Source organism: Primulina eburnea, chromosome 1, assembly GCF_022965805.1.
Source record: "Primulina eburnea isolate SZY01 chromosome 1, ASM2296580v1, whole genome shotgun sequence".
NCBI lineage: Eukaryota > Viridiplantae > Streptophyta > Magnoliopsida > Lamiales > Gesneriaceae > Primulina > Primulina eburnea.
In genome coordinates this window covers 6,610,523-6,636,692 of record NC_133101.1, presented here as the reverse complement: position 1 = coordinate 6,636,692, position 26,170 = coordinate 6,610,523, and the positions used below count along the sequence as shown (strand labels likewise).

Here is a 26,170-nt window from a genome sequence, read left to right as displayed (position 1 = left end):
GACAGTTCATGATAAATCTAGATATAATTTAAAAACATAGATATTAGATTTTAGTGTGTCAGAATAATTGAGTTATTTTCAAGAATCGTACGTGATTTAAAATAATATTTGTTATCAATTTTCTTGTCATGATATTGAAAATTAAACCTAACCTAATTACCCTATCATTTGATGAGTCGAATTCACTGCTCCGGGCCACCAGACTCGACATCGGGTCGAGTGAAACACAACCGACGTAGTTGGGATCATTCGATCCGCGTAGTCGTCTACATTTTCGGGGAATCCAATGGCTATCGTTTGGTGGGCGGTTCAGTAAAAGCGCCGTGCAACATGTGAAGGTCAAGCTGGGAGAGTATTCAAGAAACTGGAAGAAGAGAGACAATGTAGGGACTAGTCGGCTCTATTATTATTATTATTATGACGACTTCTTCTCAATTCACAGCCACAAAAAAATATTACAGTGACACCATAGCTAAGTTGAGCAAATGACATTTTTGTGGAATAATATTACACAATTGGTGACTCCAAATGCATACATAGTACAAAGGGTAAGAAAAAAACATTGGCCACATGTTGAAGATGATAGATTCCCCAAGGGATTGTGTTTGTTTGTCTCGGCAGAAAAATCATGATCTAGACTTGAATGGAATGGCTCTGATCACCACCACATGGTAGATAGCTGCGAGTGCTGCCCCGATGAATGGTCCAACCCAGTACACCCACTGCAAAATACACATCAGACAGATCAGCAAAATCAAGTTTTTTTGTTTACAGAATCTTGTGTGACAAGTGCTAAAGATTCAAGTTTCCTCCCGTTGTTTCGAGTATTTGGGAAGAGATGTGAACAAGAAAAGGATTTTTAGCGTACATGATCATCCCAAGCCTGGTCGTTGTTGTAGATGATGGCTGCTCCAAGACTCCTGGCGGGGTTGATACCCGTGCCAGTGATGGGGATGGTGGCCAAGTGCACCAAGAACACCGCGAATCCAATAGGGAGAGGGGCCAGTAACTGAAAATATAATACAATTAACCCGATGAGAATTATTTTTAGAATCACAACAAAAGCATGGGATCGTCACTCATATAAACAAGGTGATAGTTGCGAATTGGATACGAGGACGTACCGGGACGTGGGAGTCTCTTGCGCTACGCTTGGCATCAGTTGCGGAGAAGACGGTGTAAACAAGCACGAAAGTGCCGATGATTTCAGCACCAAGGCCATCACCCTTGGTGTAACCAGGATTGATGGTGTTGGCCCCGCCGCCCGCTGTCTGGTAGAGGTTCTTGTTGAATCCCTTCACCACACCCGCACCGCATATTGCCCCCAGGCATTGCATCACCATATAGAACAGCGCTCGCGTCAAGGACAGTTTCCTCGCCAAGAATAGCCCAAATGTCACCGCCGGATTGATGTGACCCCCTGCAGTTTCATCAAGATTTTTTATTCAGAAACAAACCATAAACCCACAACCAACAGAATCAAGATCTTAAATTTAGAATCCACTGGATACATGATCAGATATGGATCTAAGCTAAGAAGATTACCTGAAATTCCAGCAGTGCAATAAACAAGAGCAAAAATCATGCCGCCAAACGCCCAAGCGATGCCTTGAATACCAACAGTAGTACACTTGGAATCAGCTTTTTTATACCCCATGACTGTCAAGATAGTCACGTATAGAAACAGAAAAGTGGCGATAAATTCAGCGATGCCAGCTCTGTAAAACGACCAAGAACTCAGCTCCCCCGGTTCAAACAGCGGCGCCGGCGGCGGCTCCTTGTAGTCCCTGTCTTCATCAGTCTGCGCCACCGTCCCGATCGCCTGCCTCTCCTCAAACTTATTGGCTCCTAGACGGACATCCTCCTCTTTGCCCTCCATCTCTTCTCTCTTTTTCACTCTGCTAACAAGAACTCAAGAAAATTCGGCTGATGGCTTTTCTGCCACTGGCAACTGATGGCTTAAATACAGGAATAGTGGGTGGCTAATGGGGCCTAGTGACCTCCATCGGTGACTCAAATTTCAATATATAATATTACCGACCATCAATAATTACGGGGTTTTGAGTTAATAATTTTTGTATGGATATGGAAATTTTGTTGGCTGGTGAAAGTGACAACTCTTTTGTTTGGCATAGTGGAATGATCCACCTGGCGAAACGAGGCCTTTAGGTGTGAGAGATGATGAATAGAATAGACTATTGCCACCGCCCACAGCTGGGTAGTGGTACAATGGTGGGGTAGCGGCGGAGGGGCGGCGGCCAGTTCTTCCGGATAAGGAGTGGTTACAATCTATAACTCATATCCAATACAATCTGTACTCCAATCACAATTCAAATTTGTCTGGTATAAATCAGGATACCCTAAAAATCAACATAATTCTATAATCAGTCCATTTCTCAATCTGACTTCGATTCTACGATGTCTAACATGTCAAGAACATCATATATGAGTTTCATTCAATTCTGACAATATCATAATTTCAAAGCATGTCAAAACGTAGTAAAACTTACGTCCAGTTGTAGCCTACGTTGCTAGGAACTCAATACCGAAGTCGGATTCAAAATCAGACGGACGGATTTCTCGCAAAAGGCGTAAGGATTTTCAACTCTTTTCCAGAACCCTTTTCTCGATTCCTTGCTGCTAAAATATGAAGGAAACGAATGGCTCAACATATATATATATATATACTAGAAAAGTGCACGTGCGTTGTACGTGGAAATGATTTTATTTGATATAAAATTAGTTGATATAATAAATAAAAATGAAAATTATATTTTTTATAAATTCATATTAATTACATATATGAAATTTACATGTTTGCACATATTTATTTTAAATAATTTACTTTTCGTTATGTAATTTTGTTTGTTATTTCTGTTACATGTCAAGTCTTAATAACAAGTACGGATATCGTCCGACAAAACTTGATATATTACAAATCTACATTAAAAACAATTCTTTAATTAACTTGAAAAAAAAATTGAATAAATTAATAAATTAAATTGAAATTAAAATAAAAAGATGAAACAAACACAATTTAAACAATTTAAATTAAAATAATTAATAAACGACTGTTCAAATATCGGTTAATGCACATATCAATTCTTAAGCAATGCTTTTGAAGTAATTCATTATTTTATCAATATACTATGTCAAATTATATTTAACTAATTCAACAACATACAATAACCAAGTGTCCTTTTGTTATTTCATAATTGCTATTGCAACAATGAATGGTGGATTTCTCTAGCTTTCGTTTTTTAGTCTATGACTATCAGCATATACTCAATCTCATATGTTTTTAGGACCCGCTAGATGTTTAGAGGGGGTGAATGAATACCTATTAAAACTTTCGGTATTATTTGTTCGAGCTAACAAAATACAATCGCTTTATCTCAATTCAGTTGAGTTAGAAGTCAACAAGGTAAAATATGTGCGCATAAAAAGAATTGTGTTCAAAGTTGAACCAAATAAATACTAACACGAAAATCGGTAGATGCAGTTATCCATCAAAAAATATTCATGATGTTCAGTAGTTTTTCGTTGATGAAAATACTGTTAAACAACCATTTCAAGCTGATTTTGATGGAGAAAATGGAGAAGAAATGCAGCATCCTTTGGAGAATGCATAATCTGTAGAGTACAAGCAACAATCAATAATCAATCAATATATTTCAGTCAATGAGACAGAAAATGAACAAAGATCTCAAAGATTTAGAAGAAGAGTAAAATGGATGACAAATTATGAGGTAACTGGTAATAACCAAATTGAAGATTAATTTGTTCATTTTGCTCTATTTTCATATTATGATCCAGTAGATTTCGAAGAAGGTGTCAAAGAATCGAAATAGCAAAAGGCAATGGATTCTGAAATCACATCCATCGATAAAAATAAAACTTGGGAACTTATCGAGCTTCCAAAAGGTCAAAAAATGATGTGTGAAGTATATTTACAATTGAAAGAAAATGGAAAGCCTACAAATTCAAGGCACCGTTGGTAGCAAAAGATTACAAACAAGAGTTTGGAGTCGTTATAAAGAAATATTTGCTCAGTTGCAAGACATGATACGATCAGACTGGTAATTGCCTTAGTAGCACAATATTCATGGTCTATCTTCTATTTGGCTGTGAAATAGACGTTTTTACATGGAGACTTGGAAGAACATATATGTATCCATCAACCTCCTTGTTATATTAAGTTGGAAATGAGCATAAAGTGTATAAATTGAAAAAAACTTTGTATGGGCTAAAGCAAGTCCCACGAGCTTAGTATAGTCGAATTGAGACTTATTTTTTAAGGTATGTTTTCAAAAAAGTCCATATGAGTATAAACTTTGTACAAAATTGAAGATGAAGGAAAAATCTCATTGTTTGTTTATATGTTAATGATCTTATATTTTCTGAAAATGATAGTGTCATGTTTGAAAATTTTAAGAAGTCCATGATGGTTGAGTTTGATATGTAGGATCTTGGCAAGATGCATCATTTTCTTGGTATGAAGTAGTTCAATCTACTTATGAGATTTTTATTTCACAAAAGAAACGTGTTCAAAAAGTTTTGTGCAGATTTAATAGGAAGAAATGCAATTCTGCAAGTACTCCCATAGACTATGGTTTGAAGCTAACAAAATTTTGTGAAGGAAAGAAGATTGACAACACATTTTACAAGCAAATTGTTAGAAGCTTAATGTATTTGACAGCAACAATGTCGGATATTATGTATTCTTTCAGTCTCATAAGCAGATACATTGAGAATCCTACAGAAATGCATTTTTAAGCTGTTAAGAGGATTTTATGATGCCGACAACGAACACAAGAACTTGGTCTCTACTACAAGAAAGGAGAACAATCAGATTTGAAGGAAATCGAGATGATAGAAAAAGAACTTAAGGATATGATTTTTTTCTTAGATCAAACGGTTGTTCCATGCACTTCGAAGAAACAATCAATTGTTACTTTATCAACTATTGAAGCTAAATTTGTTGCATCAACTTCACGTGCATGTCAAGCTATTTGGTTGAGAAAAATTCTTGAAGAGCTTAAATTCAAGAATCATGATCCTTTTACAATTTATTATGATAATAGTTCAGCCATAAAACTATCAAAGAATCTAGTCCTCCATGGAAGAAGCAAGCTCATTGATGTGAAATATCAATTTTAAGTGACCTCACAAAGAATGAAACAATTGATCTCATCTATTGCAAAAGTGAAAACCAAGTAGCTGACATGTTTACCAAGTCCCTGAAACTGCCTGCATTTCATAAACTAAGGGAGCTACTTGGTATTAGCATACTACAAAACAAATTTGAGGGATGATGTTCTTATTAAGCCGATGTTTACCTTATCGGTTTAAGGGAGATATTATTGAATTGTTAAAGGTTTGTCGAAATACTTAGTTATCTGTCTTGTCAAATAAAGTCTGTTAGTCATTGTTTATTATTAACAAAGTATTATAGAAAATAATTATCTTAGCATATTTGTTATTTCATGGTTTAGTGGTCAAATATTGTTGTTATTTTTATGATTATTTTCATATGTGTATTTGCCTATAAAAGGATCATTGGTGAATAAATAAAATATATAACAGAAAACAAAATTCTTCTCTTTGTTTGATTTATATTTTATTCTCTGAACCACTAACCACAAATCTATATGTTCATTTAACTTGAAGTTTAAAAAATACAGTTTGAACCATTTTTGCTTATAAAACGTATATGTTTATTTGGCTTGAAGTTTAAAAAATTATGTTTGAACTATTTTTTGTTATGAAACATAGAATATATACCTTTAAAAAATATTAATAGTAGCCTACTTTTTAATTTGAAAGAATGCATAATAAAAAAATATGTAAGAAATATTAATAACATTCAATTTTTTATTTGAAATAATGCATATTTATGTATCAATTAAATAAATAAATAAGCTAAATTAAATTAAAATATATCAATTATTAACTAATAATTGGGAAAATAATGCATAATGATGTATCAATCTATCAATTAAATAAATTAACTTTATTTAACTTGAAGTTTTAAAAATTAAGTCTGAACCTCTAACTAAAAATTAATATGTTCATTTAACTTTAATTTTAAAAAAATTAAGAACATATGTTAATCATATATAAATCAATCAAATCAACAAACGTTAGAACAATATTATATGAGTATGTTCATTTTAATAAGTCGGTGAAATCACAATACTTTATTATTATTATTACAAAAAATAAAGAACTAAAATTATTCACATCGTGATGATCTCACAATTATTTCAAATACAATAAATCACCAACATCTACAAATATTTATTTAAGCTAAATTTATATATTGAAACCATATGCAAATCAAATATTAGATCACCAAAAATGTATGGATGAGTGTTATAGATAAATATAAATGAGATAATGACATATTTATATATTCATTTAACTTTAAGCTAAAAAAGTTAAGTATGAATCATTTTTTGTTAAAAAAATAGAAAATATATTATAGGTTTAAAAAATACTAACCACAAATTTATATATTTATTTAACTTGAAGTTTAATAAATACATTTTAAATTATTTTTGGTTATAAAACATATATGTTTATTTAATTTGAAGTTTCAAGAATTAAGTCTGAACCGCTAACAAAAAATTTATATGTTCATGTAGCTTGAAGTTTAAAAATTAAGTCCTTACCATTTTTGGTTATAAAACATAGAAAATTTTATTGTAGATTTAAAAAATACTAACCATAAATTTATATATATGTTCATTTAACTTGAAGTTTAAAAAATAAAGTTTGAACTATTTTTAGGTATAAAACATAATAAGAAAATTGAAAAGTCACCTAAATAAATAAATAAGACATTAATTAAGTAATAGCTGGAAAAAGGTAACCAAGTGAATTCACAATTCAAACTCATATATTTATAATAGTAAGTATAAGTATAGATATAGATAGATAGTTGGAAAAAGGTAACCAAGTAAATTCACAATTCAAACTCATATATTTATAACAGTATATAGATATAGATATAGATAGATATAGATATGTTAATGTAACTTGAAGTTTAAAAAAATTAAGTCCGAACCATTTTTTTATTATAAAGTTTAGAAAATATATTGATGTGAAATAATGCATAGTAAAATAAAATGTATTAATTAAACAAATTAGGTAATTAGATAAGAAAATTGAAAAGTCACCTAAATAAATAAATAAGACATTAATTAAGTAATAGTTGGAAAAGGGTAATCAAGTGAATTCACAATTCAAACTCATATATTTATACTAGCATATTTATGTATCAATTAAATAAATAAATAAGCTAAATTAAATTAAAATATATCAATTATTAACTAATAATTGGGAAAATAATGCATAATGATGTATCAATCTATCAATTAAATAAATTAACTTTATTTAACTTGAAGTTTTAAAAATTAAGTCTGAACCTCTAACTAAAAATTAATATGTTCATTTAACTTTAATTTTAAAAAAATTAAGAACATATGTTAATCATATATAAATCAATCAAATCAACAAACGTTAGAACAATATTATATGAGTATGTTCATTTTAATAAGTCGGTGAAATCACAATACTTTATTATTATTATTACAAAAAATAAAGAACTAAAATTATTCACATCGTGATGATCTCACAATTATTTCAAATACAATAAATCACCAACATCTACAAATATTTATTTAAGCTAAATTTATATATTGAAACCATATGCAAATCAAATATTAGATCACCAAAAATGTATGGATGAGTGTTATAGATAAATATAAATGAGATAATGACATATTTATATATTCATTTAACTTTAAGCTAAAAAAGTTAAGTATGAATCATTTTTTGTTAAAAAAATAGAAAATATATTATAGGTTTAAAAAATACTAACCACAAATTTATATATTTATTTAACTTGAAGTTTAATAAATACATTTTAAATTATTTTTGGTTATAAAACATATATGTTTATTTAATTTGAAGTTTCAAGAATTAAGTCTGAACCGCTAACAAAAAATTTATATGTTCATGTAACTTGAAGTTTAAAAATTAAGTCCTTACCATTTTTGGTTATAAAACATAGAAAATTTTATTGTAGATTTAAAAAATACTAACCATAAATTTATATATATGTTCATTTAACTTGAAGTTTAAAAAATAAAGTTTGAACTATTTTTAGGTATAAAACATAATAAGAAAATTGAAAAGTCACCTAAATAAATAAATAAGACATTAATTAAGTAATAGCTGGAAAAAGGTAACCAAGTGAATTCACAATTCAAACTCATATATTTATAATAGTAAGTATAAGTATAGATATAGATAGATAGTTGGAAAAAGGTAACCAAGTAAATTCACAATTCAAACTCATATATTTATAACAGTATATAGATATAGATATAGATAGATATAGATATGTTAATGTAACTTGAAGTTTAAAAAAATTAAGTCCGAACCATTTTTTTATTATAAAGTTTAGAAAATATATTGATGTGAAATAATGCATAGTAAAATAAAATGTATTAATTAAACAAATTAGGTAATTAGATAAGAAAATTGAAAAGTCACCTAAATAAATAAATAAGACATTAATTAAGTAATAGTTGGAAAAGGGTAATCAAGTGAATTCACAATTCAAACTCATATATTTATACTAGCATATTTATGTATCAATTAAATAAATAAATAAGCTAAATTAAATTAAAATATATCAATTATTAACTAATAATTGGGAAAATAATGCATAATGATGTATCAATCTATCAATTAAATAAATTAACTTTATTTAACTTGAAGTTTTAAAAATTAAGTCTGAACCTCTAACTAAAAATTAATATGTTCATTTAACTTTAATTTTAAAAAAATTAAGAACATATGTTAATCATATATAAATCAATCAAATCAACAAACGTTAGAACAATATTATATGAGTATGTTCATTTTAATAAGTCGGTGAAATCACAATACTTTATTATTATTATTACAAAAAATAAAGAACTAAAATTATTCACATCGTGATGATCTCACAATTATTTCAAATACAATAAGTCACCAACATCTACAAATATTTATTTAAGCTAAATTTATATATTGAAACCATATGCAAATCAAATATTAGATCACCAAAAATGTATGGATGAGTGTTATAGATAAATATAAATGAGATAATGACATATTTATATATTCATTTAACTTTAAGCTAAAAAAGTTAAATATGAATCATTTTTTGTTAAAAAAATAGAAAATATATTATAGGTTTAAAAAATACTAACCACAAATTTATATATTTATTTAACTTGAAGTTTAATAAATACATTTTAAATTATTTTTGGTTATAAAACATATATGTTTATTTAATTTGAAGTTTCAAGAATTAAGTCTGAACCGCTAACAAAAAATTTATATGTTCATGTAACTTGAAGTTTAAAAATTAAGTCCTTACCATTTTTGGTTATAAAACATAGAAAATTTTATTTTAGATTTAAAAAATACTAACCATAAATTTATATATATGTTCATTTAACTTGAAGTTTAAAAAATAAAGTTTGAACTATTTTTAGGTATAAAACATAATAAGAAAATTGAAAAGTCACCTAAATAAATAAATAAGACATTAATTAAGTAATAGCTGGAAAAAGGTAACCAAGTGAATTCACAATTCAAACTCATATATTTATAATAGTAAGTATAAGTATAGATATAGATAGATAGTTGGAAAAAGGTAACCAAGTAAATTCACAATTCAAACTCATATATTTATAACAGTATATAGATATAGATATAGATAGATATAGATATGTTAATGTAACTTGAAGTTTAAAAAAATTAAGTCCGAACCATTTTTTTATTATAAAGTTTAGAAAATATATTGATGTGAAATAATGCATAGTAAAATAAAATGTATTAATTAAACAAATTAGGTAATTAGATAAGAAAATTGAAAAGTCACCTAAATAAATAAATAAGACATTAATTAAGTAATAGTTGGAAAAGGGTAATCAAGTGAATTCACAATTCAAACTCATATATTTATATATATATATATATATATATATATATATATATATATATATATATATATAAGTATAAGTATAAGTGAGGTGTATTCAATTCAGAGTTTTGATGACTTTTAATGACTTTTTTAAATGATAGACTTTTATGGATTTGATAAATTTTTATTGACTTTTATGGAATCTCACAGATTTATAAACAGATTTATGTGGATTTATGTAGACTTTTTTGCAAGATTTTTATAGACTTTTGTAGATTTTTTTTTATAGAATTTTATAAATTTTGTACTTAACTAATCATAAATTAAAAATCACAAAATCAATTCTATAATTCAAAATTTCCCCGTGTTATTAAAATAAAAATTATTAAATAACAATCAGCCAAAAAATGAAAAATTTGAAAAAAAAAATGAAAATATATATAGAGATACACTTCGAAAATTTGATAGAGTAATAGAAATAGATGAGAGGAGAGAAGATATGAAGATATGTGATGTGAAGCGACAGAGAGAGAGAGTTATAAGTTTTAAAAAATCCATTCAAATCTTTATGGTGAACCAAATACAATTTTTTACAATTTGTAGTTGTACCTTAGGCTTTAATGTTTGTATGTCAATGAATTCCATGGAGTTATTAAAAGTCCATGAAAAATTTGAATATATGTAGACTTTTATAGAGTTTATAAAAGTCAATGTTGAATACCACTTGACTTTTTAAAACTCCAAGAAAGTCTATTTTGAATACCACAAGACTTCTATAGAGTATGCAAAAGTCTTGATTGAATACATCTATATTTTTAAAATCTACAAAAGTCATTAAAAGTCAATAAATTTCTCACGTTGAATACACCCCCCTTAAGTATAGATATAGATAGATAGTTGGAAAAGGGTAACCAAGTAAATTCACAATTCAAACTCATATATTTATAATAGTATAGATATATATATCCATGCAATAACATGAGACGTGGCATAGCTCTTTGCACTGCACGTCACACCGCGGGTGCGGTCCTTGATGCACCGCGGGTGCGGTCGTGTTTCTTACCGCGGGTGCGGTCTCAGTTTTTCAAAAATTGCTACCCTACTGGACATCGACCGCGGATGCGGTCTAACCATGAGTGTGGGTGTGGTGTTGCTTCGGCAACACATTCTAAATTCAAAATAAATAGCCGCATATTATCCTAAATCGTGTCTCAATTGGTCCTTTCATAATCACGTTCAATTATAAATCAATAATCCTTGATTAATAGTGATTAATTCTCGGGCATTACAATTGATAACCTTTTTATATTTTTTTTAAACAACTAAAATCTCGGCTCTTTTCATAATAAAGTGCAATTTTTAAAATGGAGAAATAAACATTTTTTTAAAAAAATATCATAGATGTATGTGTATGTTGTCCATAGAAATATGTGTGTATAGTCTATTGAAAAAAATGGACTAATAAACAGGTTTTTTTAAAAAATTAAAATAAAAGTTTTTTATTTTTTTTGGAAAAATATGGTTTTCAATTTTTAAAATTGATATAATGGGAAAGAAAAAAAGAATTAAGAGAACATAAAATATATAGTTGTATAGTTAAAGTATAAACAATAGTGATTATATTAAAATTTAATTATTGGAAGGATGTATTTTTCACTACAAAAAAATAAAATAAAAATAATATATATTATTATTATATATATATAGTCAAACAGCCAAACGTTTGGCTTTTTTGAAAAAAAGTTTAAAAAAAATTAATGGAGCAGTGTGTAATGGGATACAGCACGCTCTCCTAAGTACTGTGTAATGCACGTGCCAGACGTATTACACATGCCAGACGTTCGTGTTTGAATCGTGTTTTCAGACGATCTTGTCTTTTTTTAAAAAAAAAAAATTATGTGAATTAACTAAATTAATTCAGTTGAATTTCCATGCTGACATATCAGCATGATTATAATCTACACATCCATATTAGTGAATGAATACTAAATGGTGTTTATAATTACTCATTAATGCACCAATGTGGATGCTCTAATGTATTAGTCCAAAAATTTGAGTGTACATAAAAAAAATACCGATCGTGGATTTTATAATAAAATATAATGTTAACATTTCATTAAGATATCTCTCAAATGTGAAACCTATCGCTTCATGAAGTCACTTCAGATTCTCTATTAGCCGTGCAAGCAACCACAAGGTTGGAAGAGAATCTCAATTACGTAGGGTCAATTGCTACAGATATTAGAATTCTCCTGGAGTCCTTAAGTAACACTTCACTTAGCCATATTCGACGATCGGCGAATGTAGTTGCACACTCGATCGCTTCTTTTGCTATTTCTTCCTCATCTCATTTTGTGTGAGAGATTGGAGATTTTCCTATTTGGTTGATTCGTCTTGTAACAAATGACATTTTAGATTTTCAATAAAGTACAAGCATTGACCTTAAAAAAAACATTTCATTAAGGTATATATAAAAAAAGATAATGATTTTTGTAGTTTTTCTTCACTGAATTTAGTATTTTATTCTAATTATTTGCTTATATTACAGTGTTCTAAAAGGTGCCTCTTAGGACCATCTAAGCTGCGTATATGGCGCTGAGCGGTCACCCATCGTCCCAATTTTTAAATCCACGCAACTGCCTAATATAATATATAGAACTTTTTAATTTTTTATAAAATATTGTTTGATATATTTTTCTATCAATTTATTAAGAAAAAAGATGATATACTTTTAATTTTGAGTTAAAGTATGATATAGAGGAATTATTTAAAAAAAAATTAGATATTTAAATAAAAAACGTCTAGACGGACAACAATAAATTATGTTCTGTTTATTTTTGGAATAACTAAAACACCTATATACATTAAAAACTAAATTAACTAGGACCTTCATAAAAATAATTTTGGAACTTTATATTAGATGTAATTTACGGACAACAAAATTAAGAAATAATAATAAAATATGAGCAAATGATCAATAAATAATCATTTTATAGTTAAATTTGTATTGAGTTCTATCATACTTTTTTTTTTTTTCCAATTCCTTATTAACACCATAAATGTTTCCAGTACAAAATATTGAAAATTTGAAACAAAAATATGATATTTGAGAACTAAATGTTGTAGATATGACACTAATATATATGATTGACATGTACTTTTTCGGATGAAAATTCGGTATAAAACCTTGAAAAACTACTGTTAATTTATGACATTTGAAAATTAAATGTTCCAGATCTGTCACTAATACATGATTTCTGAGTATCAAATATGTATAACAAATTTGATATTAATAATATGTCTTTTTCGGATGAAAATTTGATACAAAACTGTGAAAATTTGGTATTGATATTTGGGTATTAAATGTTACATATCTGACACTGATATATTATTATTTTTTATTACCCAAACATGTATAACAAATTTTGATATTAATCACACATGTTTTTTCGGATAAAAATTTGTATAAAACAGAAAAAATGTGGTACTGATATGTGATATTTCAGTATAAAATCTTTTAAATTGGTTACTAATATACGATATTTGAGCACACAAACAAAGTATAAAAATATTGATATTAATATAGTTGTTCAAATTTTATACTCAAAATTTTATCTGCTATATAACTATATCAGATCTAAAATAATTTGTTATGTAATATCATATATTTTATACCAAATTACATCTGAAAAAATAATTGTGGACGTCGGGAGTATGTACACATTTTTTTTTTAAATCATAGAAGGCGGCAGAGAAGTTTCTTCTTGGGATTTTGAGTTGATATTATTATTTTAATATTTAAAATTAATTATAAAAATTTAAAAAAATTAATAAAAGTCAATTAACATTATTATTTTGTAAACAAGGCGCTGATTAGTTAGTGCCTCGCTTTGTTGCAGCCACTTGAATTTTTTATTCTCCTTCGGAAGCTTTCGGAAAAAGACAGCAAGAAAAGAATCAAACAATTGACAGTAGAAATCAGCTGAACAACCTCAAGATTGAATCTTTACTAGAAAACGTTCGAGCTCGTATGCTTTTCTTGTAATCCTTTCCAATTGGTGAGTTTTTTGTAACTTTTTTTCTTGGGGTATAGTTGGTTTATTTTCCGTAATTTTCAGTGTTTATTTTCTTTACCGGTTGATATAACTGAGAAATTTTACGCCCAAGTATGTGTTTTCCCCCGATTTTGAGGATTGGTTTTCTAAGTCATACTCCGATTTTATTTCATACTTTTTGGAATTGATTGATTTAGTTTGGGAATTTTTGCTAGATTTAATTATAGATGGAATCTAGGTTATTCTTTTCTTTATCAATGATGCAATATGGGCTTATGATTTTTGAGTTCCCTCTCTTCTTGATGTGAATATCATATAGCTTGTTTGGCTGAACATAGATTGACTATTCAGTTTTTTTTTTTTTTTTAAGTTTTGTTCGTTCCATTTATTATCTTCAGTAAAGGGTCATTAACTTATTGGCATTTCTTGTCGAACATATACAACAGAATTGGTTGTTTTATATGAGGAAGGGAAATGATTGATTTCATTGCATAGCATAGTACAAAATCAACATGGTGTCAAATGATAATTGCGAGAAAACCGGTGAAGGTGAGGGGTCTAGTGTTGTTAAAGGCAAGAATCTCGCCCCTCTTCATATTTCGACGTCTCAAAGGGGTCTTATAAGTGATGAAATATCGGGAAATGGGTTCAAAGATGGCCTTTCTCCTCGTTCCAAGAAGCTCAATTTCTTTAAGTTTGGTAAATTGGACTCTCCATCTGTGAAGTTTCAACGCATAGCCGAGGAGAGGGATGTATTTTCGCGCTCGGTGCCATCTTCTAGCAGTCTTCATATTCGTGAACGTTTTCAGCGAATATTTTCTCGGAAAATCGATTGGAATAGTCTTGGGAAGATCAGCCAAGAATGGATAAGGAATCCCATAAACTTGGCTCTTTTTGTTTGGATCGTGTGTGTGGCTGTTTCCGGTGCTATTTTATTCATGGTCATGACTGGAATGCTGAACCACGCTCTCCCGAAGAAGTCGCAAAGAGATGCTTGGTTTGAAGTCAATAATCAGATTCTCAATGCGCTATTCACACTCATGTGTTTGTATCAACACCCAAAACGAATATATCACTTTGTGTTATTATTGAAATGGCAGCCCGAAGATGTTGTGAAGCTCCGTAAAATATACTGCAAGAATGGCACATATAAACCCCACGAATGGGCGCATATGATGGTAGTTGTGATTCTGCTCAATGTTAACTGTTTTGCTCAATATGCATTATGTGGTCTTAATTTGGGCTATAAGAGGTCAGAACGACCCCCAATTGGGGTCGGATTGTGTATATCTGTAGCAATTGGTGCTCCGGCATTTGCTGGAATTTACTCTATGCTTAGCCCTCTTGGCAAAGACTATGAGCCGGAAATAGATGAAGAAGCAGGGATTCCAATTACCACAGATGATAGTACAAGGCAAGAACAATTGAAGGAGAAGATCACTGGAAAAGAGATTTTCATTTGCAGTCAAGAGATGAGCAAAGAACCGTTGAGACGAAGCCACGGTGGAGTGGAGGTATTCTTGATTTTTGGGACGATATTTCCCTGGCTTACCTCTCGTTATTCTGTAGCTTTTGTGTTTTTGGATGGAATATGGAGAGGCTCGGTCTAGGCAACATGTACGTCCACGTTGCAACGTTTCTTCTATTTTGCTATGGCTCCTTTTTGGATTTTCAATCTTGCTGCTATTAATATCAACAACGAGACTGTCCGTGAGGCTTTAGGCGTGACTGGAATTTTCCTGTGTGTGTTTGGACTACTTTACGGCGGATTTTGGAGGATACAAATGCGGAAAAGATTCAACTTGCCACCATATAAATTTTGCTGTGGTAAACCTGCTGTTACCGATTGTGCTCTGTGGCTTTTCTGCTGTTGGTGCTCCCTTGCTCAAGAAGTAAGAACTGGGAATTCATATGATATCGTAGAGGATAAGTTTTGCAAGAAAAAAGACGATGTATCATCTATATCCCCGTTGCCTCGTGAAGATGGAGAATTCCAATTAATATCCGGTCCTGGTTCTCCTTCCGCCAACGACTCTTCTCCATCACATATCATGAAGGCTAACTCCCCTAGTCCAAGCCGTTTTTTCAATGAGCACCAAAGGCATGTTGCCGAGCATTCTGTTATAGAACACGGATCTTTTGCACACGGTAGAGATGAAACAATGTCGCCGCCGGCTCCTTCGGTTATACGAAGAGATATAGCATGAAGTGTCTTTGAACCGTCGTGCTATTTGTATCGATACATTCAGATAATCCATAAAATCGCTCTTATGACGACCCTTGTGTTGTAACTTTATGTAAGTCTAGGGTGGAGTGTCTATTCTGTTGCTTCTTGATTCTCAGATGCCATAAGAGATCTAGTTTTCTGGTATATGTGTAAATGAATTCAAAGATGTCAAGTTATTGGATTTTCTTTTGTTTTTGAAGTGTGCTGTATCCTTCCATCTCTAGGAAAGACGGAAGTTTACTTGCTGGAAGAGATATTGAATCTCATTGGAATATATTAAAATAAAATGGATTAAAATTATTATTCTCACATTTTGAAATTAATAACAAATATCATTGTAATGAATTATAATGTTCGATTTAAGATAGCAGAAATCTATTTTTTTAAAGTTAACAAAAAAAAATACTTTAATGAACAATAAGCAAAATAACATTTGAATAAGATGAAAAACAATACATCAAAGTTATTTCCGCTAAATTTCTAAAATTTAATTGAAGAAAAACATATTATAACATTAAAATTAACTTCTCGATTTAAATGAAAAAAACATATTATATCCATATCGCCTTTATCTGGAGCCTTCTTTGTTCCGCCTAAAGTTCGGCTATTCTGGTGGAGTATTTCCCATGATTGTATCCTCACTAATCGTAATCTAAGTCGTCAACATGTGTTGGTAAGGGAATCTTGTATGATTCATAATTTTTCCGTAGATTCGTCCTGTCATGCTCTATTATTCTGCCCTGCTCTTAACGTCCTATGAAATAACACACCGTTCCAGAATGTCTTAAAAAAAGCTTCCCGAACCACCACTATGGAGATATGTCCATGGCAGAAAGACCAAATGACCAAGTTCGAATACCTAGCAATATATACATGGGCAATTTGGAGAGAAATGCTGAATTTTCTTCATGGCTATAAGAGGAACCGATGACGGAAAATATCTCATGGAGCTCTGCAATGCTATCTGAATTTCAAAAGGCATGAATGAAGGAGACAATTGCCTGCCCATCTGAGCGAGGAAGCCAGGAGATGACTTGGCAACTACCAAAGTCATGCGCTCTCAAACTTAATGTAGGTGGAATGAGGATCAGAATCAATATAGCATTGGTGGAGTAGTTCGAGATTGACATTCGGTAAACAAATTAATCAACCAATTTCTATAGCTCATGGTGAACTCCTGACATTCTGATAAGGCATTAAACTGCTATATGAGAAAAGTTTTCAAGATGTTCAAGTTGCATCATATTCACTTCTGGCATGTGCAGACAGTAACCACCAAACATATCTTAGCTATATTGGATTCTGTACGTACAGAAATAATAGAGAACATGAAAGCACCTATGGTTTATAATATTATTCATGAGCGCAGATCTAGTTAATAAAATAGCTCATCATATTGCTTGTTTTACTTTTTCCTCTCCTTATCTTTTGTTTGGGTAAATGGTAACTTTTTTTCTTGTTGCTAAAGCTTGTAACTGAAGATTATTTACAATAATATTATGAGCTTTTTGACCTTAAAAAAATTTTATTTGCAAAAAAAATAAATTATTTCATGGGAAAATCAAGTCAATCTGCAAGAGATTCCAACGACTGGCAAAGGTAACAGCCTCCAACAACCAAAGGCGCCGCCGGACCCAAGACCCGACCCATATTATATCCGGACAATAGTGTACCTCGTCGATACGGCATATGGATGTGACCGAGAACTCGGAGCAGCGGCGGAGGTTGTTAGCGACTGCGTTACCCAGTGCTTTCAATATACTCTCAAAGAAGCCAAGGCAGGTGATATTGCCATGCAGGTGCTCGTGGGACGAATGTATTACAGCGGGTACGGGGTTCCCAGGGATGCCCAGAAGGTATCTTCCATTATTTGTTTCTGTCATTCAGAGTTAATGGGTCTTTATTTCTTATATCGTGGTTGTTTGTTTTGTTAAATTCTACGTTTTGAGGGATTTTTTTAAAACTTATTTGCGGAAAGATTGAATTGAGAAAATAGATGTTCAAACTAAATAATGTTGTTTTAATGGTCAGTGAGACAATTAGTGTGGTGAAGTTAAGTGGAAGGGAGATGTTCTTGAAGTTAGTTTAGGGATGTATATTTGCACGACCATGGGTTATTCTCTGTGCTTCGCAAATTTTACGGACAAAGTCACAAAGACGTCATGCACAACAGTGTAAGAAAGCATACAAGTATAGATAAATGAGGATAATTCCGTTATGGTTTATTTCAAAAGCAAACAGTTCTTGATAATATTAGCTTACTAGTGTGTAATAAGTCCGCAGGAATTAGGAATGGTTTGTGAAGTCCATTGGCCAAAAATACTTCTGTTCTCGAAAGGGATACCTATTTAGAAATGTTTGCAACTCAGTCTTGGATATTAGAATTATCAAAGATTCAACCTTTTTATATTGGAATCATCAAAGATTCGACCTTTGTTTGAATATGGATTATGGAAGTGCGTTAGCTTCTCATGGATTTTGTATTCAGGGAAGAACGCGGATAGGCAGGGCATCCCGAATTCAGTGTGGAAAGTTGGCAATAAGCATCCAGGTGCATTTTTTGTTTTTGCCTTAATCTACAGAAATATCTGTGGTTCCATGTGATTCCTCCCTTGTTTTCTGTATAGTCTTGAGAATACTAATTTTTTCTTTAGGTTGTTATAATGCGAGTGACTCGGATTCTGATGATACCAAGGAAGATGTCAAGTAGGTCGAGATGTTTTTTTGTGGAACGTAGGTGATAACAAATTGAGATGAATTCTCTGTGCACTTTTAATGAAAATTTATGCTGATGACTAATAGCTTCTGTTTACTACATTTGGGTCTTTAATTATTTATTTGATTTGATAGCATGAACTGCCATGGCATTGCTTGCACTTTTCACCTTCATGCGTGCTGGTTTTAACTTTTAAGAAGTTGGCACTTTCTCAATAATATACAGCTACATGAGCAAGAGGCATGATTTTTTCAAAAATTTCCACTAATGAATTTAATGAAACTACAGTCCTACAAAATTATTGCACCATAAAATGGTTTACAATAAATTTGTCAAGAATTTGATATTGGATGGTGCTGTCTCCAGAACAAGAAGTTAGAAATGTATGTTTAGTTGTTCTGAAGAAAAGTGTGATGTGCTTATACAAATGATGCATCTTTTTCTTATTTTCTTGGAAATCGGTTTCTTGAGTTCATTTAACCCTACACTTGCAATGCAGATGTGTTTCAGACGAACTACTGGATTTCCTAATGACGGCACTAAATTTACTCTTTGTGACGCGATATTGGCAACATTTTCTGGAGATCCAGTGGTGCACATTGCACAACATATTATACTTGTCCAACTGTTGCACTCTTGAAAAATTGTGTATCGACTACTGCTACGCGCTTATGATAGTATTTGTAATTGTATGCTGCACGAACGCCTAAGGTTATCAGACCTCTGTGACAGACTTCTCCTTTTTCACGCCTATTGTTTTCAAATGACGACACTTTCATTCCGAGTTTGTCACAGATCCATGGTTTTTCTCTTGGTTTCTTACAAAAAAATTTCTCAAGTTTTTAGTTTTCAATTGTATCATTTGGAAAATGTTTTTGTACGTACATGTAGCATTTCCCTATATGGTAATAAATCATTTTGCATTGGAAATCTTGATTCAAATTGTTGCACATTATTTTGTCAGAGAAAATAGGTGTTAGTAAAGAGGGTGAATGAAAGTAAGGTGCAATGCTGTGGAGTTCGAGTAGAGACTCGAGCTCGACTAGACAAACTTTCTTTGCTGGTGTTCAAACTTGCTCGAGTAGCGAATTTTGAGTTACTCTCGCTTGAGGAATGTGTTGTTTTCATGCATCAATGCAGATTGTAATACATTGATTATTAAGTTGTCCTTGAAGCAATTTATGCAAGTTCCAGTAAGCTTTTACAATTTTTAATCAATAATAATAATAATAATAATAATAATAATAATAATAATATATTACATGATGATTAACAATATGCTTCAACAATAAATATTAATGATTCCAAATCTTTCACTACTTCGACAAATCCTCATTATTATTTGAAGATTCTTTGTTTTCAGTTATCTACCTTCACGCTTGTTCTTCCTCCATTCCCATGGCATTTGAGGGTTGGATGAAGCCCATAATCCAACACGTTTGGCTCGAGCCTCTCTCTCCCACTTCATTACAATACAACACAAATAAGAAAGGTGCAAAATGATTATGTTAGACCCAATGGCACCACTCCACTCAAAAAACAGACTCTAGTTTCATAAAGAATATACATTATGATCCTTTCACAGCCTGGATAATGGCCGGAAGAACTTTCACTCATAGTTAGCATGTACTATGAGACTTCGATATAAATTCGATAATTTGCATGCATACAAAATGCCGTCAGCATACAATATGTAAATAGGAATCTATGCACGCCATTGAACGATGAATCTCCAGCTACAATGCACAAGCTCCTATATGACTAAGGATAACACTGAATTTAAGACCTCGTGGCCATCAGAAGATTGGAAAGTAAGTCACAGTATGATGTTCTTCGTGGAATGGAGTTACAAGGATGTATTGAATTGTGAAGAATAATTATGCATCACAGTAATTATAAATTCTCTGCCAATTAGTGGGGACTATTTCTGATTCGGATGAGGTTTGCTCAGTGAACTCATTCTCATTGAACACCTATTAATGCGGGGACCTCAAATATAAGATTTCATCTATTAATGCGGGGACTTCAAACAAAAGATGATATGGTAGACTTCAAATATAAGATTTCATCTTATATGATTCAATATGCTTTACAACCTATTAAATCAGATGAAAAATAAGCATTAAGTTAGTATATACGCAAAACGAACTGCTATTATCTTGCACTTCATCTTGGATTTACTTAAGATGCCATTAAAAGGCACCTTGAGCCTTAAAAGTATACCAAGGCTTCGGTTTTATCGTTGAGAGCACACTCCATTGAGGTGTTGTGCCTTTTATATTGAATCACAAAGGATGAGCTTCGTTTAGGTAAGCTTACACTTTATGGGCATTTAATAACTATGTGCATAACCAAATTTCAGAGTTTGCCCAGCATAAAAATAGAGAAGTTACCTTATCCAATTCGGGCCGTTGATCATATGCTTTATAATGCCATGCTAGTCCCTTCTTAAGCATTGATTCCTACACAGATAAGCATTCAGAAAGTCTGTGTTTTTCCCTATACATTAAATCAAATAAAAGTGCATTGCAAAAATAAGTATGCCATAATAACATTTTTTGCACACTGCACCCACATTATTTTTTTTAAAGTTTTGATGAACATTAGTAACTTTGATTTAGTACGACTAAAATTTTCAAGAAAATGTATAAAAATCTAATACCTGCACGAATACGCCGTTACAATAAACATCTGCTACAAAGCGACTGTAACGATCCTCATCGAACACCAAAACTCTTAAACACTTGCCTTGAACAATATTAGTCAGTACTTCCTTCGCCCTTTGTCCATAATCCATTTTACTCTCTGGAGCATCAATTCCCCTGCCACATTGCATTCAAGATCCATTTTAACTTGCATTGTATAAATGGGCTGATGCATGAAGAGTAAGGTTAGTCATAGTTGCAAAAGAGAAGGCGTGCGGGAGATCTTCTCCCTCAATCTTTCATTCTCCTATGCATATGCATATATTTCCAGTGGCATTCTGTTACATCCTACTTGGTTCCACAATAAATTATGGAGTGCTTTATAAGGCTAAGGGGATCCACTAACCAAGATACTTGATTGCTACGGCCTACGCAACAAAATGTTGATTGTCAAAAATCTTGATTCTGCCTCAGAATCCGAAATTACTACCATTGTGTTTCCTTTACTTGAGCATTATTTAATAAAATTATTACATTAACCAACATGATGAATCAAAATTTTTATTCTGCCTCTACATAAGGGTGCTCCTCAATACAATTAACAGTTTCCTTACCTTAGTCTTATTCGATATTTTCGTGCAAGAACCTCCTGATTTTGCACCTGTAAGACCCTGCAAGACATGCCTAACTCATTAATATTTCTTCCAGGCAGGCAAACACAAACTGAAAAAAACAAATGGAGAAACTCGACAAATTTTGCACAAGAATTATCCAACCTATATCCTAGATCAATAATTTTCTTATGAAGTTCATCAGCCTTATCATAATTCTTCTGTGCCCGTGCCTTGGATCTTTGAACAGCTGCAACTTGCACTTCTCTAGGTACAATTGCAGATTCTCTCTGATCTGTAGTGCTCACATATGCAGTAATTGTATCTCCATCTGCCACAGCCTTTGCATCAACCTTTTTATACACAAAATGTTCTGTCAAACAAGTGATATCAAACAAAAAGAAACCCCAATCCTAAAAATTGTTACAAGAAAATATATGTTTTGCTTACTGGAAGAGTGTACAATTCGAATTTGAGTCCTTGTGGTCGTGATGGAGGAGTGACACTGATGAGCTCAACCAAAATATGAGGTAAAGGAAGGCCATAAAAAGTCAACAATCCCTGTAATAAATCAATAAGTTTACTAAAACCTTGCATTCTTTGGAGGACTGTACCAAGTTTTGTTATCTTAGTACCTCAACGTCAGCTTTCTGATGTCCTTTCAAGGTCAGAATCACAAGCCTTGAAGCTTCTTCTGGTGTTTTAGGGGGAGGTTTTGTTTCTCTCCATGCCACGGAAAGTTTCCTATACCTTCATTTGTGTGCATAGGTTGAGCATAAATAAAAAACATGAGCCCGGTTAAAACTTAGTGGAGCAACTAGCAGAGCAATCATCTCAAGTTCCATTATAACTTAGATGCTTTGAAACATACAAGAGTTGTAAACAAAGTTAAGCCGTCCCTCGAGTTAAATTCTTTGCTCGTGTATGCAAATAACTTCACCTTTTAGGGGCATTTTAGTTATATATCTACCAAAATTTCACCAAGAAATTAGCTATAACGTAAAAGAAAATAATAAATCTCTAATTCAAGAAATTAGCAGTGAATTACCAGTTGGCCTGAGCTTTCTTAGAGGAGACAACATGCGTACTGAGTCCTCGAGGAACCTTAAAAATAGTGAAACCAAGATTCACAACAGCGGAACATACGTTTTTATTCCACGAAAAAAACCTAAAAACCGAAATTAAACAACTGAAAAACCTATGAATCAGTTCCCAAAGACAGATCAAACCATAAGCTCAACTAAACTCACAACATGTCCGTACAAGAGTAACCCTTTTTGCTAATTCTTTCACAAATAAATTTAATTGATAGACTTAATGCTAATGGGTAACCTGGGAAGTGATTTCAAAGCTATACAAATCCTGGGCCAGTGCCGAAACTCCAACAGTGGCGATGGTGACGCCATGGTATCCAGCCGCGTCGGAATCCGCCGCAGGCTTGCAGCATTGGCCGTACAAAAGTCTTAGAACGTTGCCCATGAACACAACCAAACAAGAAATCACGAATAGATTAAAAGATTTCGATTTGTGGGCAAGAAAAAAGTTACAATCTTGAACGGATTTCAATCTTGATATGTTTTTGCAGGAAACTTTTTCGTCATTCGGAGAAAATCCAAGGAAAGACCGGGGGAGGTTTCGTATTTCGTGGACGAAACCTGGATCAGGTAGGGCACGTGGCGAGATGCAATTGGTCTATGTTTTTTCTCACTGCAGTAATTTGAAATAATATATGACCACCAGGTAAGAATTTGAAGTCAACGGCTCGATTTGGCTCTTTTTGGCTTTCGTATAAGACAAGTAAGAAAACCGTTGCTTATTTGCTTATATATTCATCCACGCAACCAAGAGTCACTTTCGTATAATATTTTTTAACTTTATACAATTATTTTTTTTAAAATTAATTGTAATAATTTTATATTAAAATTCTATAAGTTTCCATTTTTTGTTATTTTGTTTTTACAGTGGGGGTAATATATTTTTGTTTTAACGTGTGGTTCATCCTTCACTTTTTAAATTTTTTTATGACGATGGAACCCATGACTGTAATTTTTCGATATGTATTGGATAAATTTTCGGACTAATACAATAGCTTGCAAATTACGTTAATCAAACAAATCACCTGACACTTCTTGTGCGACACACTAACCCGAGAAAATATTGGTAAGATTAAAGACGTAGTCATAAAAAATTCAACCCTAGGCTAACTGCGAAAATATGGGGGTGCAGGGCAGCGTCTCATGGTACTATATACAATATTTTTTGTATTTTTTATAAGGCAAATTATTTGTTTTATTAAACAAAATTATTACAATACGATTTTGTATTAAAAAGTGAAAAAAAATTATAATTTACATATTTGGTTTAGATATATAAAAATAAAATCAATAATAGATTTAACCAAATTTATATTATAAGTTAAAAATTGGTGTCCTATAAATATTTAATATTATATTTTTCAGGAAATAAACAAAAAAATCACCCCAACAATGTTTTTTAAGACTGATAACTATGATATTTTCTTTGTCGAAAAAGGCAAAAATAATTCTCATTCGTATTTTGTTTTTACTAATTACATAACATATTTACTCATTTTTTAGACAATTTACTAGTATTTATTGGGTATTTGGGAAGAAAACTCTAAATTTTTTTTTTTTGAACAAGTTTTTCTGTACACTTTGATTCTTAATTCAAATAAAGTTAAATTTATTGTAATAATTTTATTACCGACCTATACTAAAAAGACAAAAAACTTGTACTTTATAATATTTTTTAACATGTCTTAAGTTAAATATTTTTTATTATACATATAAAAATTAGGTTAAATATACTATATTTCGAAAAATCGACCTCTGAATGGAGCCTATCCCAGCCTTTGGGGTGACTCTATCATAGAGGTAGGATAATCAAATTTATGATCACCGTCGAACGACCATCGAATTAACGAGGAGTGCTTAATTAGTGAAGGCTCTAAATAAGATAGATTATTAGATGACAAAGTAGGAGCGCTTAGAGAAACAATCACGGACGTTTAACAAGTGGAAGATAAGAGTTCAACTCAAATTTTCACTATATCTATTATATTGTTAATGCTAAATTTAAACAACTTGTCACTTAATAATTAAGTCGATTAATTTTCAAAATAATTAATTAATGAAAATAAAAAAGATAAAAATATATACTTACTTGATTGTAAAAATATTTAGCAAAATAAGCATTTAAAACTACTGATTCAAAATAAATATAATTGGCAAAAAATTGTGTGAGACGATCTCACGGGTCGTATTTGTGAGACGAATCTCTTATTTGGGTCACCCATGAAAAATTATTACTTTTTATGCTAAGAGTATTACTTTTTATTGTGAATATGAGTAGGGTTGACCCGTCTCACAGATTATGATCCGTGAGACGGTCTCACATGAGACTTACTCAATATAATTAAACATGGAATGACAATGAATCGAAATCGGCTAGGATTTCATATCATCCGTCTTCATATCTGTTTATTATATTTATCTACATATTCGTGGATATACATATACTACACAAATATCTTATTATCAATTTATCATCTACATTTGCATTTATCCAAATCTGAATTATTTCGACGAATCTATTCTTTACCTGATTTTAAGAGAATAATAAGAAAAAATTGAAGATAAAAACTATCAAACTAAACATTATAGAAAAAATAACAAAAAAAAATTACCCCTCTTTCTCTGAGATGATTATGATTAGAGTAGGTCTCTTGTGAGGCAGTCTCACGAATCTTTATCTGTGAGAGGGTCAATCCTACTGATATTCACAATAAAAAATAATACTCTTAGCATAAAAAGTAATATTTTTTCACTGATGACTCAAATAAGAGAACTGTCTCACAAAATACGACCTGTGAGACTGTCTCACACAGGGGCGATTCACCATATGACCAGAA

General features: G+C 31.3%; 3 protein-coding genes and 1 pseudogene across 3 annotated transcripts; 2 read left to right on the top strand and 2 right to left on the bottom strand.

Moving 5' to 3' along the window:
- Nucleotides 1-384: 384 nt before the first annotated feature.
- On the bottom strand, nt 385-1,952 carry LOC140825080 (aquaporin PIP1-2-like). The gene is made up of 4 exons (XM_073186604.1): nt 1,546-1,952; nt 1,125-1,420; nt 869-1,009; nt 385-722 (listed from the first exon to the last, which is right to left on the bottom strand). Exons 1-4 carry the CDS (start codon nt 1,877-1,879, stop codon nt 627-629), a joined length of 867 nt encoding a protein of 288 aa, XP_073042705.1. The 5' UTR covers nt 1,880-1,952; the 3' UTR covers nt 385-626.
- An 11,905-nt stretch (nt 1,953-13,857) lies between these two features.
- On the top strand, nt 13,858-16,466 carry LOC140825070 (uncharacterized; annotated as a pseudogene).
- A 1,348-nt stretch (nt 16,467-17,814) lies between these two features.
- On the top strand, nt 17,815-20,116 carry LOC140803127 (uncharacterized; the record flags this gene model as incomplete). Its single annotated transcript, XM_073158823.1, has 4 exons — nt 17,815-18,123; nt 18,756-18,818; nt 18,922-18,973; nt 19,948-20,116. Coding segments are annotated over 4 exons (456 nt in total), but the record flags the coding sequence as incomplete, so codon positions are not given.
- Nucleotides 20,117-20,177: 61 nt separating this feature from the next.
- On the bottom strand, nt 20,178-23,903 carry LOC140825061 (staphylococcal-like nuclease CAN2). The gene is made up of 9 exons (XM_073186582.1): nt 23,572-23,903; nt 23,288-23,343; nt 22,875-22,989; nt 22,690-22,800; nt 22,405-22,592; nt 22,243-22,299; nt 21,646-21,805; nt 21,377-21,445; nt 20,178-20,445 (listed from the first exon to the last, which is right to left on the bottom strand). The coding sequence occupies exons 1-9, from the start codon at nt 23,716-23,718 to the stop codon at nt 20,347-20,349; spliced, it is 1,002 nt and encodes a 333-aa protein (XP_073042683.1). The 5' UTR covers nt 23,719-23,903; the 3' UTR covers nt 20,178-20,346.
- Nucleotides 23,904-26,170: the final 2,267 nt, after the last annotated feature.